This window comes from Ranitomeya imitator, chromosome 2, assembly GCF_032444005.1.
Source record: "Ranitomeya imitator isolate aRanImi1 chromosome 2, aRanImi1.pri, whole genome shotgun sequence".
Classification (NCBI taxonomy): domain Eukaryota; kingdom Metazoa; phylum Chordata; class Amphibia; order Anura; family Dendrobatidae; genus Ranitomeya; species Ranitomeya imitator.
Window position 1 is genome coordinate 751,697,286 of NC_091283.1, and position 22,574 is coordinate 751,719,859.

Below are 22,574 nucleotides of genomic sequence, written 5' to 3' on the forward strand. Positions count from 1 at the left end.
GTAGATCAGATTTTAGGTTAAGACAAGAGAACAACCTCTCTACACTAACTTGTGTTGGTGACAAAGCAGTAACCACATGGGCAACATCTGCAACAATTTCAGGTTATAAACAAATTGCCTTCTGCACACAGTCAGTTTTGATGAACGGTTTAACTATTCTACTTTGAGAGCAAGTGAAAAATTTTGCTGAAATATGGTCAATCTGTTAGCTATGGGGGTGCAATTTTTTTTCCCAGTGGCAACACTCTGCCTGCTCCATGTCATCTAAAATACTTTTCAAAATTAAATTTCTCATCTGATGAGGATGAAGATATGGTAGCAGTAGAACTGGCAAGTCCCAAGTCCTCTTGCTCCTGGCAGCCCTGTAGCTCACTCATCCTAACAACTACTTCATTCAGAGTTTCATTTCCTTTAGTAAGCTGTTGATCATCCAGCAATATACGATGACTCGGGTCCACATAAACAGCTGCCAGAACCATTTATTTTCTAATAGCCGTGATTCTCTCCATTTCATTGAAGCAGCAATGACATCTGCGATTAAACCTCCTCTTTGGGACAAGCAAAACAGCAAGTTCTTCCACAATGCCAGGAGTTAAATCCTCAGCTTTTAACTTTTTAGTCACTGTAAATGCGTGAAGAAGCAATTTCTTCAATTCAGCCACGTGTCCATTGATCTTCATTTAGTGTTACCTGAGGGTTGGGCATGTCTACAAAAAAGGATTTCAGCTCACGCAATCGCTCAATCATTAAACAGGTGCTGCCCCACCGAGTGGCTTGATCCAACAATAACCAATTTACTGACTTTGCCAATCAGAGTTCCAGTATGTCCCTCTTGCAGACCATTTCTTACTTCACGCTGCACACAGCGCATGTGATGAACATGAGAAAGCCTCGAAGCAGTTTTAACAAGATCTAATTGTAAAGTATCATTTTGCTGTTCTTCTCTAGTAATATCTGTTTGTTATTCAGTTACAGGACTGTGGCCTTCCATCTCAAACATACTGAATGTTAAGTTTTCTTCTAGCTGCTGTTCTCCTTCAATAATCTCATTCATCGGTTTAATTGTACTTATGTTTGAACTTAAGAACATTAGCAAGAACCTGTTCTATTTGAGTTTACAATCCTGCAGAACTTTTTAAACTAAGGCCTGGAGAAACTGGCTGCTGTGATGAGCTTTTACTATGTTTTACTGACAGTATCTTGGTAACAATTTTCTTGTTGTCACAAATCAAACGTTGATAGCAAAATAGTTCACTCTTTGACAGGGTGGATTTGATTTAAATCTAACTGATTTAAATCACGATTTAAATCACTAGTCAGTAAGGCTTGATTTAAATCAGTGATTTAAATCAAAGTTTCTACCTAACTGAATTTGACTCCGCAGAGGTCCCAGCCTCTTCTTCACGGCAAAAATGTTACAACATGAACAGAGTTGAGAAAAAGACCTTAATCCTATTGTTCTACAAACCTATGAATACAGAATCAACCCCTTCAGTGCCAAGTCCAAGAAGTTAGACAATATGTTTCTGATTGTTTGGAGTGGAATAGATCTGCACAACACAAGAAGAATGTGAATCAAAGTGTGAGGAGGAGGAAGGGCAAGCAGACAAGAAAATGAAAGTGAAACTTTGAGCACAATACTGCAGCATAGCCACAGACAGACAAGTCTGGATCTGTTTGTGTGTACGATCTGAGGTTTATTACATTCTTTCCTTATAATGGCAGCAGGCCGTAAAAGAGACCCAGTTTGGGAATATTTTAATGAAGCTCCTTCGCCTATCAGTAAGGCAGGCATGCGTGCAAAATGCAAACGATGCAACAAAGAGATGCAAGGCCTGGTGGCGCGAATGAGGCAACATCATGAGAAGTGCGGTGATGAAGATGACTCATCTTCATGGCCGCACTTCTCATGATGTTGCCTCATTCCCGCCACCAGGCCTTGCATCTCTTTGTTGCATCGTTTGCATTTTGCACGCATGCCTGCCTTACCGATAGGCGAAGGAGCTTCATTAAAATATTCCCAAACTGGGTCTCTTTTACGGCCTGCTGCCATTATAAGGAAAGAATGTAATAAACCTCAGATCGTCCACACAAACAGATCCAGACTTGTCTGTCTGTGGCTATGCTGCAGTATTGTGCTCAAAGTTTCACTTTCATTTTCTTGTCTGCTTGCCCTTCCTCCTCACACTTAGATTCACATTCTTCTTGTGTTGTGCAGATCTCTTCCACTCCAAACAATCAGAAACATATTGTCTAACTTCTTGGACTTGGCACTGAAGGGGTTGATTCTGTATTCATAGGTTTGTAGAACAATAGGATTAAGGTCTTTTTCTCAACTCTGTTCATGTTGTAACATTTTTGCCGTGAAGAAGAGGCTGGGACCTCTGCGGAGTCAAATTCAGTTTTGAGAACTGCGTAAGTAAAGCGAGCGTCTGTGATAATATAGGAGAGAAACTGCCCACTAATCCTACAGAAACCTCTGGAAGAGCATGGCATTGTGAATGTTACACATATACAGCCTTTATTCTACTGAGTTAAACAACTCAGCTTTATCTCATGATGGAAGAACCTTTGGATGGTAAAATATTTTCCTAAAAAAGCAGTTTATTGAAAAAAATCCGATTTAAATAAAAAAAAACCGATTTAAATAAAAAAAATCCGATTTTTTTGATTTTTTTTAAAAAAAAACATTGATTTTTATCCACCCTGCTCTTTGACGTGTGCAGGCATCCATTTTAAGAAATATGAAGAGTCTCGAGAGTCTTTTTAAGATCCTCCTTTTGCTTAAGGACTTCTTCAATCACTAATTTTCTAATACTTTCTCTTTCCAGAGAAACACCAAGTTTGTGGCCATTTCTCCATTAAGAGCTGTAAAAGCTGGTCCTGCAAATAATAATGGTACACAGCTTTCACAACAAGCTCTATGAGCTGTCTTTTAAACATATCTGCAGTCATTGCTACAGCAAGGTAAACATGTTGATATAAAATTATTTAAAACAACCTTTAATTTATACTAATAAAAGAACCCTTAGGGTTTGTAATCCCATCAGAAATAATAAAAATAAGTGTACACGCCAAAAAATTCACTTACTAGCAACACTCATCTTAGTGATGCAACATAGAAAAATATATGAGAGACTGCACACTACACAAGAAATGTAAGGAAAAAACCTAAAGATTGTCATATACAACAAAGCTTGATAGAGGGTAAAGAAATGAATGGCAGACCATTCGGCAAATGCAGAGAACACAAGAAAAGGAAAAACCGAACTACAAGGGTCAAAAGAATACAATTAAAATGAACACATGATGATATATAAAGTAATCCAAATATAAATTTTATTGGTAATGAATAGGGACAAATAAAGAAAGAAAAAATAGCAATGTGGTGCTAACCACACAGTGTGTATCAGCCCACAAAAAACACCACATAAATTAGGCAGAAATGTATATACACTTAGATGTACATATTGCAAATTAGATGACATGCATCAGTTATATATGGCCCATAAAAAAATATATGATAAAAGGGCATATGAATGTACATAAGGTAATATGGGTGTACAAATAAGTGACAGGCAACCAAAAAACAAAAGGAAAAGGAGCAGAATAATTTCTGCTAACTCACATCAGTGAATGAATGCCACAATGCAATGGTCAGTAAACAAAGATGATATGTCTAAATAATACCATCTACACTATGTGAGACCCATCCATATCGTGAACTGCAGCTGCAAAGTTAACGGTCACAACATGCGAATCATGGAAGGATGGTTACCTGAGTGGTGTGGTGAATGCGGGCAGACGTGCCCCGACGCGCGTTTCGAATCAAGAGTCCTTCATCAGGGGGAGTGGCGACCCTCTTTTTATATATTATTTTTTAGTTTATTCATTGATGTGGTTCCTCTTCAATTTTCATCCGGTTGTTTATTACAGATCCATCATCATGGCACTTTATCTAGACCTTGACGGATGAGGTCTTTTGTATGTGTTTATATATACTCATTATTATTTTTTGTATGTTTTTCTGTGTATTTATTATTTATTTAATTTTATGTATGTATTTTGATATATATACTTTCACTTGCATTTATATATCTATCTATATATATAATTGTCTAAGGGTTTTTCCGTCTGTCTGTCTGTCTGTCCTGGAAATCGCTGCTCTCTGATTGGTCGAGGCCGCAAGGCCTCGACCAATCAGAGACCGGCACAGCATCGAGGTAGAAATCCTGCGTCTCTGATTGGTCGAGGCCGCCAGGCCTCGACCAATCAGAAACGGGCACAGCGACGATGATGTCATAAAGGACGTAGACATCCCGCGTCTGATTGGTCAAGGCCGCCAGGCCTCGACCAATCAGCAACGGGCACAGCGACGATGATGTCATAATGGTTGCCATGGCGACGATGATGTCATAAAGGTTGCCTCGACCAATCAGCGACTGGCACAGTCTGGCGCGAATTCTGGAATCATTGTCCATATACTACGGGGACTTGCATATTCTAGAATACCCGATGCGTTAGAATCGGGCCACAATCTAGTATCTATATATATAATTGTCTAAGGGTTTTTCCGTCTGTCTGTCTGTCTGTCTGTCCTGGAAATCCCTGCTCTCTGATTGGTCGAGGCCGCCAGGCCTCGACCAATCAGAGACCGGCACAGCATCGATGTAGAAATCCCGCGTCTCTGATTGGTCGAGGCCGCCAGGCCTCGACCAATCAGCAACAGGCACAGCGACGATGATGTCATAAAGGACGTAGAAATCCCGCGTCTGATTGGTCGAGGCCTCGACCAATCAGCAACGGGCACAGCAACGATGATGTCATAATGGTTGCCATGGCGACGATGTCATAAAGGTTGCCTCGACCAATCAGCAACGGGCACAGTCTGCCGCGAATTCGACTCGACCAATCAGCGACGGGCACAGTATCGACGTAGATGTCATAATGGTTGCCGTGGCGACGATGAGGTCAAAGGTTGCCTCGACCAATCAGCGACGGGCACAGTCTGCCGCGAATTCTGGAATCATCATTGTCCATATACTACGGGGACATGCATATTCTAGAATACCCGATGCGTTAGGCCATGTTCACACGTTGCGGTTTTTACCGCGGAACCGCAGCGATTTTGCCGCTGCGGGTCCGCTGCAGTTTCCATTGCATTTACATTTGCATGTAAACCAATGGAAACCGCAAACCGCTGTGCACATGCTGCGGGAAAAACCGCGCAGAAACGCAGCGGTTAAAAACCCGCAGCATGTCACTTCTTTGTGCAGAATCGCAGCAATTCTGCACCCATAGAAATGCATTGATCAGCTTACTTCCCGCATGGGGCTGTGCACACCATGCGGGAAGTAAGCGGATAATGTGCGGGTTATACCCGGGGTGGAGGAGAGGAGACTCTCCTCCAGGCCCCGGGAACCATATTTGAGTAAGAAAAAAAAAGAATTAAAATAAAAAATAATGATATACTCACCTCTGAAGTCTCAGCGCTGCACGCGGCTGTCCGGTCTCAGGTTTGCTATGCGACCAGGACCTGCAGTTACGTCGCGGTCACATGACCGTGACGTCACGAAGGTCCTGGTCGCACAGCATGTTTGGAACCGGACCGCCGCCTGCAGCGCCGAGGAGATCGGGACGTCAGAGGGTGAGTATATCATGATTTTATTATTTTTAACATTACTATTGATGCTGCATATTGCTGCATATGCAGCATCAATAGTAGGGGTAAAATCCCGCAGCGGAACCCGCAGGTCAAACCGCGATAAATCTGCAGGGATAACCGCAGCGGGTTTGCCCTGCAGATTTATCAAATCCGCTGCGGGAGAACCCGCAGGGACAGGACGCAACGTGTAAACATAGCCTTAGAATCGGGCAACAATCTAGTATGTGTATATATATATATATATATATATATATATATATATATATATATATATATATATATATATATATATATATATATATATATATACACAGGTCCTTCTCAAAAAATTAGCATATAGTGTTAAATTTCATTATTTACCATAATGTAATGATTACAATTAAACTTTCATATATCATAGATTCATTATCCACCAACTGAAATTTGTCAGGTCTTTTATTGTTTTAATACTGATGATTTTGGCATACAACTCCTGATAACCCAAAAAACCTGTCTCAATAAATTAGCATATTTCACCCATCCAATCAAATAAAAGTGTTTTTTAATAACAAACAAAAAAACCAACAAATAATAATGTTCAGTTATGCACTCAATACTTGGTCGGGAATCCTTTGGCAGAAATGACTGCTTCAATGCGGCGTGGCATGGAGGCAATCAGCCTGTGACACTGCTGAGATGTTATGGAGGCCCAGGATGCTTCAATAGCGGCCTTAAGCTCATCCAGAGTGTTGGGTCTTGCGTCTCTCAACTTTCTCTTCACAATATCCCACAGATTCTCTATGGGGTTCAGGTCAGGAGAGTTGGCAGGCCAATTGAGCACAGTAATACCATGGTCAGTTTACCATTTACCAGTGGTTTTGGCACTGTGAGCAGGTGCCAGGTCGTGCTGAAAAATGAAATCTTCATCTCCATAAAGCATTTCAGCCGATGGAAGCATGAAGTGCTCCAAAATCTCCTGATAGCTAGCTGCATTGACCCTGCCCTTGATGAAACACAGTGGACCAACACCAGCAGCTGACATGGCACCCCACACCATCACTGACTGTGGGTACTTGACACTGGACTTCAGGCATTTTGGCATTTCCTTCTCCCCAGTCTTCCTCCAGACTCTGGCACCTTGATTTCCGAATGACATGCAAAATTTGCTTTCATCAGAAAAAAGTACTTGGGACCACTTAGCAACAGTCCAGTGCTGCTTCTCTGTAGCTCAAAAGTGGCTTTACCTGGGGAATGCGGCACCTGTAGCCCATTTCCTGCACACGCCTGTGCACGGTGGCTCTGGATGTTTCCACACCAGACTCAGTCCACTGCTTCCTCAGGTTCCCCAAGGTCTGGAATCGGTCCTTCTCCACAATCTTCCTCAGGGTCCGGTCTCCTCTTCTCGTTGTACAGCGTTTTCTGCCACATTGTTTCCTTCCAACAGACTTACCATTGAGGTGCCTTGATACAGCACTCTGGGAACAGCCTATTTGTTGAGAAATTTCTTTTTGGGTCTTACCCTCTTGCTTGAGGGTGTCAATGATGGCCTTCTTGACATCTGTCAGGTCGCTAGTCTTACCCATGATGGGGGTTTTGAGTAATGAACCAGGCAGGGAGTTTATAAAAGCCTCAGGTATCTTTTGCATGTGTTTAGAGTTAATTAGTTGATTCAGAAGATTAGGGTAATAGGTCGTTTAGAGAACCTTTTCTTGATATGCTAATTTATTGAGACAGGTTTTTTGGGTTATCAGGAGTTGTATGCCAAAATCATCAGTATTAAAACAATAAAAGACCTGACAAATTTCAGTTGGTGGATAATGAATCTATAATATATGAAAGTTTAATTGTAATCATTACATTATGGTAAATAATGAAATTTAACACTATATGCTAATTTTTTGAGAAGGACCTGTATATATATTATTGTGCGGTTTATTTTACATGCACGTTTTTGCACTACTTGTTTCTGATTTGTATTTTTTTATGCCATTTTTTGTATAATAATATAGATATTTTTTGTACATTTTGTATTAATTTCACATGTCCTACATTTTATGTATTTATATGATCATGTTGTTTTTGCATTGCACTTGTCACTTTATGTAACTCAGTAGTTACCATTGATATTTATATGTGCACTTTCTTTAACGCTCTTTGTCATACTATCCGCACTGGTTAGGCTACGTTCACAGTAGCGTTGCGCACCGCTGACGAAAATCGGACGCAAGAAAAATGCAACTTGTTGCATTTTCTTGCGTCCGACGCTAGCGTCAAAAACGACGCACGTGTCGGAAAACGCAACAAGAATAACGCATGCGTCCCCCATGTTAAACATAGGGGCGCATGACGCGTGCGTCGCCGCTGCGTTTCCTGACGCAGCGTCGGGAAACGCTAATCTGAACGTAGCCTTATTTATTTTTGTGCACCATGTATGTGTTAGTTTTTACATGCACATACCTTTATCCATACATGCATGTCTGCCGTCTTGCTCAGCACGCATGCGCCGCCTATGTTTCCTGGTCGCTGGTGGGTTCCGGCGTCTTTACGTTGTCATGGCGACGGATCACATGGTTGTGCCCCGTCATCCTGGCGGACGTGACGCTGGAGCTCACGACGCCGGTTTCCTCCTGACGGCGCATGCGTCACTTTATGAGCAGTCTGCTTTCATTGGCCGCATCACCCTTTTTAAACCCCTGCTATAACCTATGGACGCCACTCTCCCTGACGAAGGACTCTTGATCCAAAACGCGCGTGGGGCGCGTCTGCCCGCATTCAACATACCACTCAGGTAACCATCCTTCCATGATTCGCATGTTGTGACCATTAACTTTGCAGCTGCAGGTCACGATATGGATGGGTCTCACATAGTGTAAATGGTATTATTTGGACATATCTGTTTGCTGACCATTGCATTGTGGCATTCATTCACTGATGTGAGTTAGCAGAAATAATTCTGCTCCTTTTCCTTTTGTTTTTTGGTTGCCTGTCACTTATTTGTACACCCATATTACCTTATGTACATTCATATGCCCTTTTATCATATATTTTTTTATGGGCCATATATAACTGATGCATGTCATCTACCGTAATTTGCATTATGTACATCTAAGTGTATATACATTTCTGCCTAATTTATGTGGTGTTTTTTGTGGGCTGATAGACACTGTGTGTGGTTAGCACCACATTGCTATTTTTTTTTTTTCTTTATTTGTCCCTATTCATTACCAATAAAATTTATATTTGGATTACTTTATATATCGTGTTCATTTTAATTCTATTCTTTTTACCCTTGTAGTTCGGTTTTTCCTTTTCTTGTGTTCTCAACATAGAAATATAGTAGAGGTAAACAAAGACAACTTCGGATTTAAACCCTACCAGGGCTACCAATAGGCACCATTAATTGTCACCTTAATGCCTAGGGGTAAATTATTTATACAAGGACAAAGAAAAGGAACGATCTCACCCAGCGTTGTTCCTTCCTTCACTGTAAAAGCGAAAAAACAAGGGGTCCAGATTATCCACATCTACAGGGGAGGCCTCTATAAACGTCCATAGAGTACCCCATCACGTGGATATATTCAGGACCATAACAGATTTGTCCCCCAAGTAAAAGTTTTATTATATGTTATAAGTTAGCTTTACTCTGAACTTTCATTCTCAGGCATTTCTTAGGGCACAGATCCGTAAATGTTTCACATCATGATGCTTCACAATCTACAAAGAGGGGAGGAGGGAGGGAGCGAGCAAATTTGTGCTGAATCATAGCCCAGATAAAAACAAAAAACGCTAGCAGAGCTATTTACACGAAGAGTATTAGATCAACAAACCTCACCAAAATAAGCTCAGAGGAAAAGCTAAACAAACTAAAACTAAAAATTGAAGCACACAGAGAAAACATACACTGGACACTATTGATTTATGCCCAGTTTACTGAAAGTTTAGATATGCTTTAAGAAGAACTTGCCTTATTCCTGTTTTCCTGTACACGCTAGCAGTTCTTGAGATGAGTGCAGGGCTGCAGGCATTCTTTATCAGTGCCGTTTTGCTCTGATCTTTAGAGGAGTTTTACTAGTGAGCATGTACATAAAGTGCAGCACAGATTCATCTGAACTAAAAGCCGAGATACTGAGATCAGGAATAGAACAGACATCATTATTATACATTTTTATAGCGCCATTTATTCCATGGCAATTTATATGTGAACAGGGCAAATATAGACAAGTACAATAAACATGAGTAAAACAAGGCACACACAAGTACATGAGGAGAGAGGACCCTGCCCGCGAAGGCTCACAATCTACAGGGGATGGGTGAGGATACACTAGGAGAGGGTAGAGCTGGTCAAGCGGCGGTTCAGCAGAGGATTGCTGCAGGTTGTACGCTTGATAAAAGATGTGGGTCTTCAAGTTCCTTTTGAAGGTTTCCGTGGTAGGCGAGAGTCTGATATGTTGGGGTAGAGAGTTCCAGAGTATAGGGGAAGCACGGAAGAAGTCTTGTATGCGATTGTGGGAGGCAGAGATGAGAGAGGAGTAGAGAAGGAGATCATGAGAGGATCGAAGGTTGCGTGTAGGTAGGTACCGGGAGACCATGTCACAGATGTATGGAGGAGACAGGTGGTGAATGGCTTTGTATGTCTTGTTAGTGTTTTGAACTGTAGCCTCTGGGCAATAGGAGGCAAATTAAGGGCCTGGCAGAGAGGAGAGGCTGGGGAAAAACAGGGAGACAGGTGGATTACTCGGGCAGCAGAGTTTAGGATGGATTGGAGTGGTGCCAGAGTGCTAGAGGGGAGGCCAGAGAGTAGGAGGTTGCAGTAGTCGAGGCTAGAGAGAAGGGCATGCACTAGTGTTTTTGTGGTTTCATGGTCAAGGAATGCACGGATCCGGGAAATGTTTTTGAGTTGGAATCGGCAGGAGGAGGCAAGGGCTTGGATATGTGGCTTGAAAGAGGGCAGAGTCAAGGATCACCCCGAGGCACAGAGCGTGCAGGACTGGGGAAAGTGGCAGCCATTGACATTGATGGATAGGTCGAGTGGAGGGGTAGAGTGAGGAGGAGGAAAGATGATGAATTCTTTTTTGTCCATGTTCAGTTTTAGAAAGCAAGCAGAAAAGAAAGATGAAATAGCAGACAGACATTGTGGGATTTTGGTCAGTAAGGAAGTGAGGTCAGGTTCAGAATGGTAGATCTGTGTGTCATCAGCGTAGAGAGGATATTGTAAACTGTGGGATTCTATGAGCTATCCCAGGCCGAAGGTGTAGATGGAGAAGAATAGGGGTCCTAGAACAGAGCCTTGTAGGAGGAAGAGACTGTCATTTATAGGACATAAACTCATAACTTTCTCAAATTCTTATGAAAAAATATTCAGCATATACTGCATTTAAATACTGTACCCAATTTACTATATATTTTAAGAGTTGGAGTCATTCCATTTTATACTGACTCCACCAAAATGAACACTGACTCAGATTCCACGACTCAGACTCCACAGCCCTGGTGAGAAGTTATGAACTGTTGGCAGAATTATTAGAAAATGGAATTAACACAAGATGACTGTCAATAATCCTCGGTCTGGAGCTCCATGCAAGATCTTGCCTCGTAGGGTAAGGATAATTCTGGGAAAGGTCAGGAATCAGCCCAGACCTGAAGCGAGCTGGGACCACAGTCTTAAACATTACTCTTAGTAGCACACTACTCAGTCATGGATTCAAATTCTGCAGGGAACACAAAGGTCCCCCTGCTCACACCTGCACATGTCCAGGCCCATATGAAGTTCGCCAATGACCTTCTGGCAGATCCAGAGGAGACATTGGAGAAGGTCATGTGGTCAGATGAGACCAAAAACCTGAAAGATCTGGAGAAGATCTATATGGAGGAGTGGGCCAAAATCTCTGCAGCCGTGTGTGCAAACTTAGTCAAGAACTGCAGGAAATGTCTGAGCTCTGTAATTGCAAACAAAGGTTTCTGTACCAAATATTAAGTTATGTTTTTATATTGTATCAAATCCTTATCTCATGCAATATAATGCAAATTAATTATGTAAAAATCATACAATGTGATTTTCTGGATTTTTCTTTTTTTAAGTTTCTGTCTCTCACAGTTGAAGTGTACCTATGATAAAAATTTAGAGACCTCGCCCATTCTTTGTAGGTAGGAAAACCTGCAAAATCGGCAATGTGTCAAGTACTTATTTTCGTGTGTGTCGAATAGATAGATAGTAGGATAGTACAGAGCAGGCAAAAAAATATTTACCGTATATACTTGAGTATAAGCCGAGATTTTCAGCCCATTTTTTGGGGCTGAAAGTCCCCCTCTCGGCTTATACTCGAGTCATATACCGGGAGGTCGGCAGGGGAGGGGGAGCGGGGGCTGTGTAATTATACTGCGCGGTCCCTGCAGTCCCTGGCTTCCCCGGCGCTGCAGATTCTTCCTGTACTGAGTGGTCACATGGCACCGCTCATTACAGAAATGAATAGGCGGCTCCACCCCCATAGGGGAGGAGCCGCATATTCATTGCTGTAAATGATCGGTAACTGTGACGGCTCAATTACAGGAAGAAGCTGCAGCGCCGGGGAAGCCAGGGACTGCAGGGACCGCAACAGGAGCAGGTAAGTATACGGGGAGCGCAGCGCTATATTTACCTGCTCCTCGTTCCGGTGCGGCTCCGTCTGCAGCGTCCTCTAGTTGTGACGCTCAGGTTAGAGGACTCGGTGACGTAGTCAGTGCGCGCCCTCTGCTGAGCGTCAGTGCTGGAGACGGAGCCGCACGAGGAGTAGGTAATTATTGAAAGCGCCGGCGTTTTGAGCAAGAGAGGTGAGTATGTGATTTTTTTTTTTTTTTATTGCAGCAGCATTCTATATGGCACAGCTTTATAAGGAGCATCTATGGGGCCATAATCAACGGTGCAGAGCAATATATTTATGGGGCACAGCTTTATAAGGAGCATCTATGGGGCCATAATCAACGGTGCAGAGCAATATATATGGGGCACAGCTTTATAAGGAGCATCTATGGGGCCATAATGAACGGTATAGAGCATTCCATATGGCACAGCTTTATGTGGAGCATCTATGGGGCCATAATGAACGGTGCAGAGCATTGTATATAGCACAGTTGTATATGGAGCATCTATGGGGCAATAATGAACGGTATGGAGCATCTATTTTTAATTTTGAAATTTACCAGTAGCTGCTGCATTTCCTACCCTAGGCTTATACTCGAGTCAATAAGTTTTCTCAGTTTTTTGTGGCAAAATTAGGGGGGTCGGCTTATACTCAGGTCGGCTTATACTCTAGTATATACGGTACATTTGTGCAGCAAAAAAAAAATCTTTACATGTAAATGATTTCACTTCTTAAAAGTGCACACAATGGTTGAGATACTTAAAAACTGTCTAATAGCAAAACTGGCTTGTTGAATATCCTTGTGACATGCCATTATGTTGTGAGATGAGAAAGCCTTTTAACAGTTTCTGGGTCATGTATAATATTGAACGGGGGTGTATAATATGATGCATGTACTGATGGGCCACAGAAGTTAAGCAGTATAGTTAAAAATGCCTACCTTCTGTTCATCTTGATTTTGTGGATCTGATTGATACATATCTCCAGGTGACTGTAGAGCAGCAGCAACAGCGTTTGCATTATCCATTTCGGAAAGATCTTCCTTTGAAGTAGCTCGAGATGACAACTCTACTCCGCTGTCGGCTGTTGGAGTGACAACAGATGATGTGGCCTCTGAACTACCACCTGAGACAGGAGATGTAGCTTCTGGAGAGGAAGGTTCCATAAAAGGAATACCCCCTAAAAAGGGAAATCATGTATGCTGAAAAGGGATGATTTCATACATCAGACATTTCTTAACATCAGAGCTGTAACAGCATGGATTTTTTTACTGCAATGATACTCCTAAAAGAGAATTAATCGTATTTTCAGACAGACATTTTATTGCTAAAAAGTGAGGGCTTCTAATAATCTTGAGGCAGTATCATCTGTCATTAAAAAAACAGCACTCATATAGCAGGAAAGGAGGCCGAAACTGCACATCACTAAGGCTACGTGCACACGTTGAATAAAACATCTGCACCATTTCTGCAACTCTTAACAGGAAAAATGCAGCTGCAAAAACAAATGTTTTTGTCCTGCATGTTTGACAGATTGGAGTGAAGTCAATAGTGAAAAATGCAGGGCAAAAACAAACAGATAATTGACATACTGCAGATTATTTTCTGTACCAAGTCTGCAAGTCAAAAATACTCAACGTGTGCATGACGTTTCAGGTTTCTCATTCACTTAGCTGGAATCAGGTTGTCACAGATTCGCTCAGAAAAAACACAACAAAAAAAGCACTAAATATGCAATGTGGGCACACAGCCTAAAACTGAACAGGATCAGCACAGAACTCACCATGTTGAAGGTCCAGAAACAGCACATCACTGCACACTAAAGCTGAAGGACCGTCTAGCACAGTGGTGGCGATCCTATGGCATACATACCAGGGGGGGCACGCGTGCCAACCCCTTAGCACTAGTGCCGCCACTCTCCTCTGCACTTGCACCATCCCATCAGGCCACGTCCAGCACGTGGGAGAGTGAGGATGGAGCTGCAATTGCTGAGCGAACAGCGTGAGTGCAGAGGAGAGTTGCGGTGGCGCTAGTGCTGAGGGGATGGCGCACATGCCAACAGGCAGGATGATGATATATGAAGGGTCCGGAGCAGCAGGGAAACAGGCAGGGGTGAGTAGTTGTATTTTTTTGTTAATGTGGGGTCGTTCTACTGCATGAAACACGCCTTTGGGCCATTCTACTCCATGGAGCACCCCTCGGGGCCATTCTACTCCATGGAGCACCCATCGGGGCCATTCTACTCCATGGAGCACCCCTCGGGACCATTTTACTCCATGGAGCACCCCTCGGGGCCATTCTACGGCATGGAGCACTCCCGGGGCCATTCTACTGCATGGAGCACCACTTGGGGCCATTCTACTAAATGGAGCACCCCTCAGGGCCATTCTACTGCAAGGAGCACCGCTCGAGGCCATTCTACTGCATGGAGCACCGCTCGGGGCCATTCTACTACATGAAGCACCGCTCTGGGCCATTCTACTACATGGAGCACCACTCGGGGCCATTCTACTACATGGAGCACCACTCGGGGCCATTCTACTACATGGAGCACCACTCGGGGCCATTCTACTGCATGGAGCACCCCGCAAGGCCATCCTACTCTATGGAGCACTGTGCAGGGCCATTCTGCTCTATGAAGCAACGGGCGGGGCCATTCTACTCTATGAACCACCCTGCGGGGTCATTCTACTCTATGGAGCACCATGTGGGGCCATTATACTGTGTAGAACACTATAATGTCTTCAATTGAGATGTTTTTTCTTAACAAATATCAAGGTTGGACCGCGACTTTGTCCAACCTTTTAATGTTTGCCTTCTGTTTATTTGATTTTGACATCCCTGTCTTAAAGGGTTATACTCATCATGATAAAGGCTTACAATTGCCAAGAGGTTGTAAAAACAAAACAACTTTGGAGTTTTAATTTTGAGTAAAAATCCTCTCCATTCTCAAGAATAAACCTCCAATGTAATCGGTGGCTAGTATTTTTGGCTTGGAGTGGAGTGCTTACAAGCACTTTGTTATAGACAGAATAACGTGCTAATGTAGGAGTTGTTTTTCTAAACTAAAACCTCATAATTAAGGTTACATTGCTGTGTTGGCACTTTGCGATAAATAAGCGGGTTTGGATTGACGTTTGAGCACTTTTGGTCTCTAGAAGGTTCGCCATCACTGCTCCAGTATATCACAATCATGTGATCAGTCACAAAATGGGTATAGGATGCTGGCCGCAAAGTGGTGTGCGCATATATGCAGCAGAGCTATATGTGCATACATTTGCAGCAGAGCTGTGTGCCTGTTAATTCTGCATGCCGCTGTGTGCAGTAGAGTTGTGTATATGTATTGTGCACACAGCAGTGTCATCTTTTGAGGTCTAAATCTCGAATGTGTCTGATAGCAAGGTTTGTCCTACATCCACAAAATATTAAAGACTACCTGCTGAAGAGCCACTTGACAAAGGCTGGTGCGAAGACTCTGTGCCAGCCATAACTTTGGTGATGTGACGTGGGGGCCTTGGCGATCTCTTCTGCTTTTTCCATTTTGAGGAATCACTAGCCCCGCCAGCTCTCATTTTCAGCTGTGAAGAGGACACCACATAAATGTTAACATTGCTGTCCTACAACAAGCTTTGAATTAACCACTGTATGGCTTTGCAGACATGCTTTACTGCTGCCTTTCCACTGTAAGTAAACGCTAACAAAGCAGTCAAATCAAAATGGAAAACTGAAAATCCTAGTAAAGAAAAAATGGTTTGGCAACCCAAAAAGAGAGCATCAATTAAAGGGGTTGTCCAGAAGTTGAAAACCACGGCTGCTTCTTCTCAACAATATGACTCCACCTGTCCTAGGGTTGTATTGTACAGCAGCTTATGGAGAGCAGGGACCCTGATTCAGATACAATGCACTTTATCTAATCCTACAAAACCACTTTTAAAAGAGGAGGGGAATGAAAATTCCAAGTATGAAGAAATCACAACTGTAAAATAATTTTGGGGGGGTCCTATAACAGATGCCATGTATCACACACAGACAAATGTCAGACTAAAATAACTTTTTAACACCTTGACAAATCATATAAACTGCAAAGAACTGGAAAACAAGATCTTAAACTGGGGGATGATTGTAAATAGCGCACTGTATACAGAAACATCATGTATATATTTTATCATTTCAAAACCTTCCTATAGAACAGAGGAGACAGAAGTCAGTGATACCAGGGTCTGCATGCCCAAATTACACTGCAGAGCTGGAGTAACAGATGGGGAGACCCAGATAGCAAGTACTGTACATCCTTTCATCGAGACATCGCCAGCAGATAGAGTGGGTGCCATTCATTCTGTGCTACGAGGCAGACATATCCAGTGGCTTTGTATACAATAGTAAAAAAAATAAAAAAAACCATATATGGCAGTATAATGTGGGCAACTGGCACCAAACAGGGGCCTTATTAAAGTACTGACATCTTACAAATGGTCTCATTAACCCATCTGGTGGGAGATTACATTCTCATGATGGCAGATGCAGCTGTAAGGCTATGTGCACACGTTCAGGAATTCATGCAGAAAATTCCTGTGGAAATCCGGACATTTCTGCCAGATTTCCGCATGAAATCCGCATGCGTTTTTTGCGCGGGTTTGATGCGGTTTTTGCGAGTTTTTTCCCGGACATTTCCCAATGCATTAGACAGTGGGAAATCCGCGAAAAAACCACAAAATTAATGAACAGGTTCTTTTTTTTTTTTTTTTCATGCGGAAAAACGCACATCATGTGCACAGAAATTGAGGATTCCATTATAAATGATGTGATGCTTAATGTATGCAGATTATTTGCGGTTTTATAGCGTTTTTATAGTGCAAAAACGCTAAAAAACCGCAAATAATCTGCAACGTGTGCACATAGCCTAAGAGACCCCAAGTTCACTCCTCTATAGCTTCTATGCAGGATGAGTAATTTTGGGTGATCTGCTGGCTGGACGGAGCTGTAACAGGTAAGAGGCCCTGAAGGGCAGCCATGCTTGAGATACTCCTTATAGCAGGGTTTCTCAACTCAAGCCCTAAAGGCCCCCAAACAGGTCACGATTTCAGGGTATGCTATAGAGAGAACCTGTGGGAATTTTGGATGCCTTGTTAATTACCATTACCTAAGCAATACTAAGTAAATCCGGAAACAAATGACCTGTTGGGAGGGCCTTAAGGACTGAGGTCTAAAATACACAACACAGGGGCCACATACAGCTCCTTACACATACAGCGTCTAGTAACTGCGAAACGCGCGTCGGGGCTCTTCCACCTGGTCCTTGGCCACCCCTATAGCATTGGTAAGCTCTGCCATCCGATGTTACTTTCTATTGTGTTACTAGTTGTTGCATGCCTTTGCAGGACAGTTTTCACCTGAGCTCACCTTTTGGTCTATAGCCTCTTACAGCTGATTACTTGTTATATCTAGAGGGTGGCTTTGATTTATCTGTAGTGTCTTGTAACTTTCATGTATTTTTTACTTTTTGATATTTAATAAAGTTTATATTGGATAATACTTTATTTCACATGTTGCTCCTATTTCTCCAGTTGTTTCTATCTCCTGACATCTGCAGCCCACATGGATCTGGAGCTCATGAGACATCCTTGGGACAGCCAACAGCAGGAGGAGCTCACCAGCACCCAGGGCTGGCGTCACCACTAATCGCTTACGGGCAAGTGCCCTGGACAAACAGGGGGCCCAATTGCCATAGGGGACAATAGCACTCTATGGGGCCCGTGAGTCGGGGAACCCGGCCTCTCCTCTCAAATACTCACCTCTTCCACTCCCAGCAGCTCCAGTGTCTTTCGCGTCTTCAGACTCTTTTGCGTCTCAGGGCAGAGGGCGCGATTATGTCACTACAGCACGCCATCTATGCTGAGCACTGCAGAGAGGCAGAAGACACTGAGGAGACCGGACCTGCAGGGAACAAGGAGTGGGGAATATATATATATTTTTTTCATGTATGGAGCATTATACGGGGGTTATTATATACTGTATGGAGCAATATATGGAGCCCATTATATACTGTATGGAGCAATATATGGAGCCCATTATATACTGTATGGAGCAATATATGGGGCCCATTATATACTGTATGGAGCAATATATGGAGCCCATTATATACTGTATGGAGCAATATATGGAGCCCATTATATACTGTATGGAGCAATATATGGAGCCCATTATATACTGTATGGAACAATATATGGAGCCCATTATATACTGTATGGAGCAATATATGGGGCCCATTATATGCTGTATGGAGCAATATATGGAGCCCATTATATACTATATGGAGCAATATATGGGGCCCATTATATACTGTATGGAGCAATATATGGAGCCCATTATATACTGTATGGAGCAATATATGGAGCCCATTATATACTGTATGGAGCAATATATGGAGCCCATTATATACTGTATGGAGCAATATATGGAGCCCATTACATACTGTATGGATCAATATATGGGGCCCATTATATACTGCATGGAACAATATATGGAGCCCATTATATACTGTATGGAGGAATATATGGAGCCCATTATATACTGTATGGAGCAATATATGGGTCCCTTATATACTGCATGGAGCAATATATGGGGCCCATTATATACTGCATGGAGCAATATATGGGGCCCATTATATACTGCATGGAGCAATATATGGGGCCCATTATATACTGTATGGAGCAGTATATGGGGCCCATTAGATACTGTATGGAGCAATATATGGAGCCCATTATATACTGTATGGAGCAATATATGGAGCCCATTATATACTGTATGGAGCAATATATGGAGCCCATTATATACTGTATGGAGCAATATATGGGGCCCATTATATACTGTATGGAACAATATATGGAGCCCATTATATACTGTATGGAGGAATATATGGAGCCCATTATATACTGTATGGAGCAATATATGGGGCCCATTATATACTGTATGGAGCAATATATCCATCCACCTCTCGTGTCTCCCCTTTTCCTCATAGTTTGTAAGCTTGCGAGCAGGGCCCTCATTCCTCTTGGTATCTATTTTGAACTGTGATTTCTGTTATGCTGTAATGTCTATTGTCTGTACAAGTCACCTCTATAATTTGTAAAGCGCTGCGGAATATGTTGGCGCTATATAAATAAAATTATTATTATTATATATGGAGCCCATTATATACTGTAAGGAGCAATATATGGGGAACATTATATACTGTATGGAACAATATATGGAGCCCATTATAAACTGTATGGAGCAATATATGGAGCCCTTTATATACTGTATGGAGCAATATATGGAGCCCTTTATATACTGTATGGAGCAATATATGGGGCCCATTATACTGTATAGAGCAATATATGGGGTCCATAACACTGTATGGAGCACTATGTGGTGTCTATAATACTGTATGGAGGACTGTAGCGTTCAGTCTAAAATGATAAGTCTGTAGTCACTCTCTGTACTGTGCGCTGCAAGAATTTGTTAATTTCTGAGCAATTGTAGAATTTATAATAGATATCATTCATGTAATACAAGAAGTTAAATCTTTGGAATTGTACTATACTTATTTCTTATCAGTGCATCATGAATAATGGTATGTGGTAAAGGGGCCCACTGAGACTCTTTCGCCTGGCGCCCACGAAATCATTAGGAGGTGCTGGCAGGGCCGGCCCTAGGTTATCTGTGTGAAGAGTACAAGTGTCTTTCTCAGGCTGCTGGATCACTGGTGACAGTTGAATATGGAAAGGATTTATTTATTTTAATACCACCTCAACAGCCAACGAATATGTTCGTCATAGCAGAACAGCTACCATCATGTGTCAGCTGTATTTGATAGTGGACACCCTGCTGCAACTGTAAGGATCAGAATTAGCACTGATTGAGCCCAATTAACCCTTTAGATATCATGAATGGTGACATGATATCTAGATGGTTATATAAAAAAGGGGGCTCACTCTTTAGGGTATGTTCCCATGGTCAGTAAACGCTGCGGGTTGGACGCTGCGTACATCCGCAGCGTCATACATGCAGTGGACAGATGTTACAGCATAGTGGATGGGATTTCAAGAAATCCCATGCCCACTATGCGTGCACCGGCGGCGTACCTGCGGAGATGGACATGCGTCCCCTCTTTCCAGACCGCAGCATGCATATCTTGCGGAGACGCGAATCTCTGCAAGATAAATCTCACCCGTACAATGTATTTGGCGCAGTGAATCCGCACGGTTCAATGAACACATGCGGAATCACCGGCGTTCAATAGCCAACAGCGCTTTGGACACAGCGGACATTTGCTGCATCCAAAGCGCTGCCTAGTACTGAACGTCTGCACATACCCTTAAGCATATTAATGGGGTGATGGTAGCTGCCATGGAAATAATTGCCTTTTGCAATAAACAGGGTCTAAAAGGTGAAGTGTAAGACTGACAGATCTAATACACTGCAATACAGAAGTAATGCAAAATATTAGATCAGTGATCAGACAAGTAAATGCTGTACTCCCAACATGAGTTTTTGGGGTCTCTTTGAGGCTGCATATTCTCATTGCATCAAAATACACCTTCTTACAGTCCCAGCAAAGTGACCCACTGTGTTTCTTTTAGCAGGGTAAACTGACTTGCGGTACGTGTTTGAAATCTGCAATATGTAATTTTCTCTTGCGGGCGTGCTGAGCTTTATGTGTAGATTTTCTCCATAGACTTCCAATAGAGGTCGACAATCCACAGGTAAAAAACTCATGTGTTTTATCTGCTGAAACGCACTAAAAATGCATGTAATCTGCACATGATTGCAAAGTTTTTGAAAGTCAAATAGCAGGAAGTATTAAAAACAAAGTACGGTAGCTTCATTTAAAAAGAAAAAATGCAACAGTTCCCCGCAGAGGAAAAATATGTAAAAAACATGTAAAAAAGAACGCAGTCATAAAAGCAAGTAAACTAATAGGTGCAGAAATTATGTAAAAAAATATGCAACATCAAAAACTCAAATATTCACGGTGGCAATGTAGGATGGGGGTGGCAAAAAAATACTAAAAAAGGAAAAAAACAATTTTCCTCTAAAAACACTTTTGTATAAAGTAAATAAAATGAATAAACAGTTATTATCCGTGACAGCAATGATCCAACCTGTAAAACTGTGCCATAACATGAAAAATGTAGCAGTTTTATAATACAAAATATAATAAAAAGGGGTGAAAAGTTGTATCGAAAAAAAAAATGTGGTCTGTTGCCTTCAATTTTTAATTAATTTTTTTTTTATACTGCTGCATCAATTGTTACACAGTACCATGATCTTTTTGGGTTCTCAGGTTGCAGCTATTTAGTTTGGTTACATAATGTAATGTAATAACATGAACGAGCCATGGAGGCTTGCCCATCTCTAAATGATCAAACAGGATTCTTTGGCTAGTGTTAGCAGGTTTTGCTAGTTTAGTACCATTTACTAGTACGGGCTTCTTTTGGATAGAAAGTTTTATTTCTAAGTCTGAGATACACCTCGTGTCTTGTCATTGGTTCACGCTGCTCTCATCCTTCTCCATGCAGTTCTACCTCTGCTGTTTGGCTGCCAAATATAAACAGCAGTCTGCCACATGCTCACTAAAAAGCCAGTGGATGGCGAGAGGCTTTCTATCCTGTACAGATTACTAAACCACCAATAAGAAAAAGATAAACATAAAGACATGAAAAAACATCTGCAGGGAAAATCACCCATTATCAAGGACTAGATGGTGGCCCGATGGTAACGCATCAGGTATCCTAGAATATGTATGTATGTATATAGCAGCCACGTAGTATATAGGAGCTATGTAGTATATAGCAGACAAATACGACGTGGCCTGTGCTATATACTATGTGGCTGCTATGTACAAACATACATACATATTGTAGAATACCCGATGCGTTAATACAGGCCACGCAATATATAACAGTGGCCACGCAGTATATAACCCAGCCCAAACAGTATATAACACAGCCCACATACTATATAACACAGCCCACGCAGTATATAGCAACCACGCAGTATATAACACAGGCGACGTAGTATATAACACAGGCCACGCAGTATATAACACTGGCCACGTAATATCGCAGTATATAACACTGGCCAGGTAGTATATAGCAGCCACGCGGTATATTACACAGCCCATGCAGTATATAACACTGGCCACGTAATATAAAACAGCCCACGAAGTATATAACACTCGCCACGTAATATATAGCACAGCACACGCAGTATATAACGCTGGCCAGGAAGTATATAGCAGCCATGTGGTATATTACACAGCCCACACAGTAT

At 42.2% G+C, this 22,574-nt stretch overlaps 1 protein-coding gene across 8 annotated transcripts in view; it reads right to left on the bottom strand.

Annotated features, from left to right (window-relative positions):
* GBF1 (golgi brefeldin A resistant guanine nucleotide exchange factor 1) overlaps positions 1-22,574 on the bottom strand; it is a 349,375-nt gene that overhangs the window by 124,674 nt on the left and 202,127 nt on the right. For all 8 annotated transcript variants that reach the window (XM_069753292.1, XM_069753291.1, XM_069753293.1 and 5 more), the window contains 2 exons: positions 15,697-15,838; positions 13,202-13,440 (listed from right to left, as the gene is read on the bottom strand). In XM_069753292.1, coding sequence (XP_069609393.1) covers positions 13,202-13,440; positions 15,697-15,838 — 381 coding nt within the window. The remainder of the gene's footprint in view (positions 1-13,201; positions 13,441-15,696; positions 15,839-22,574) is intronic.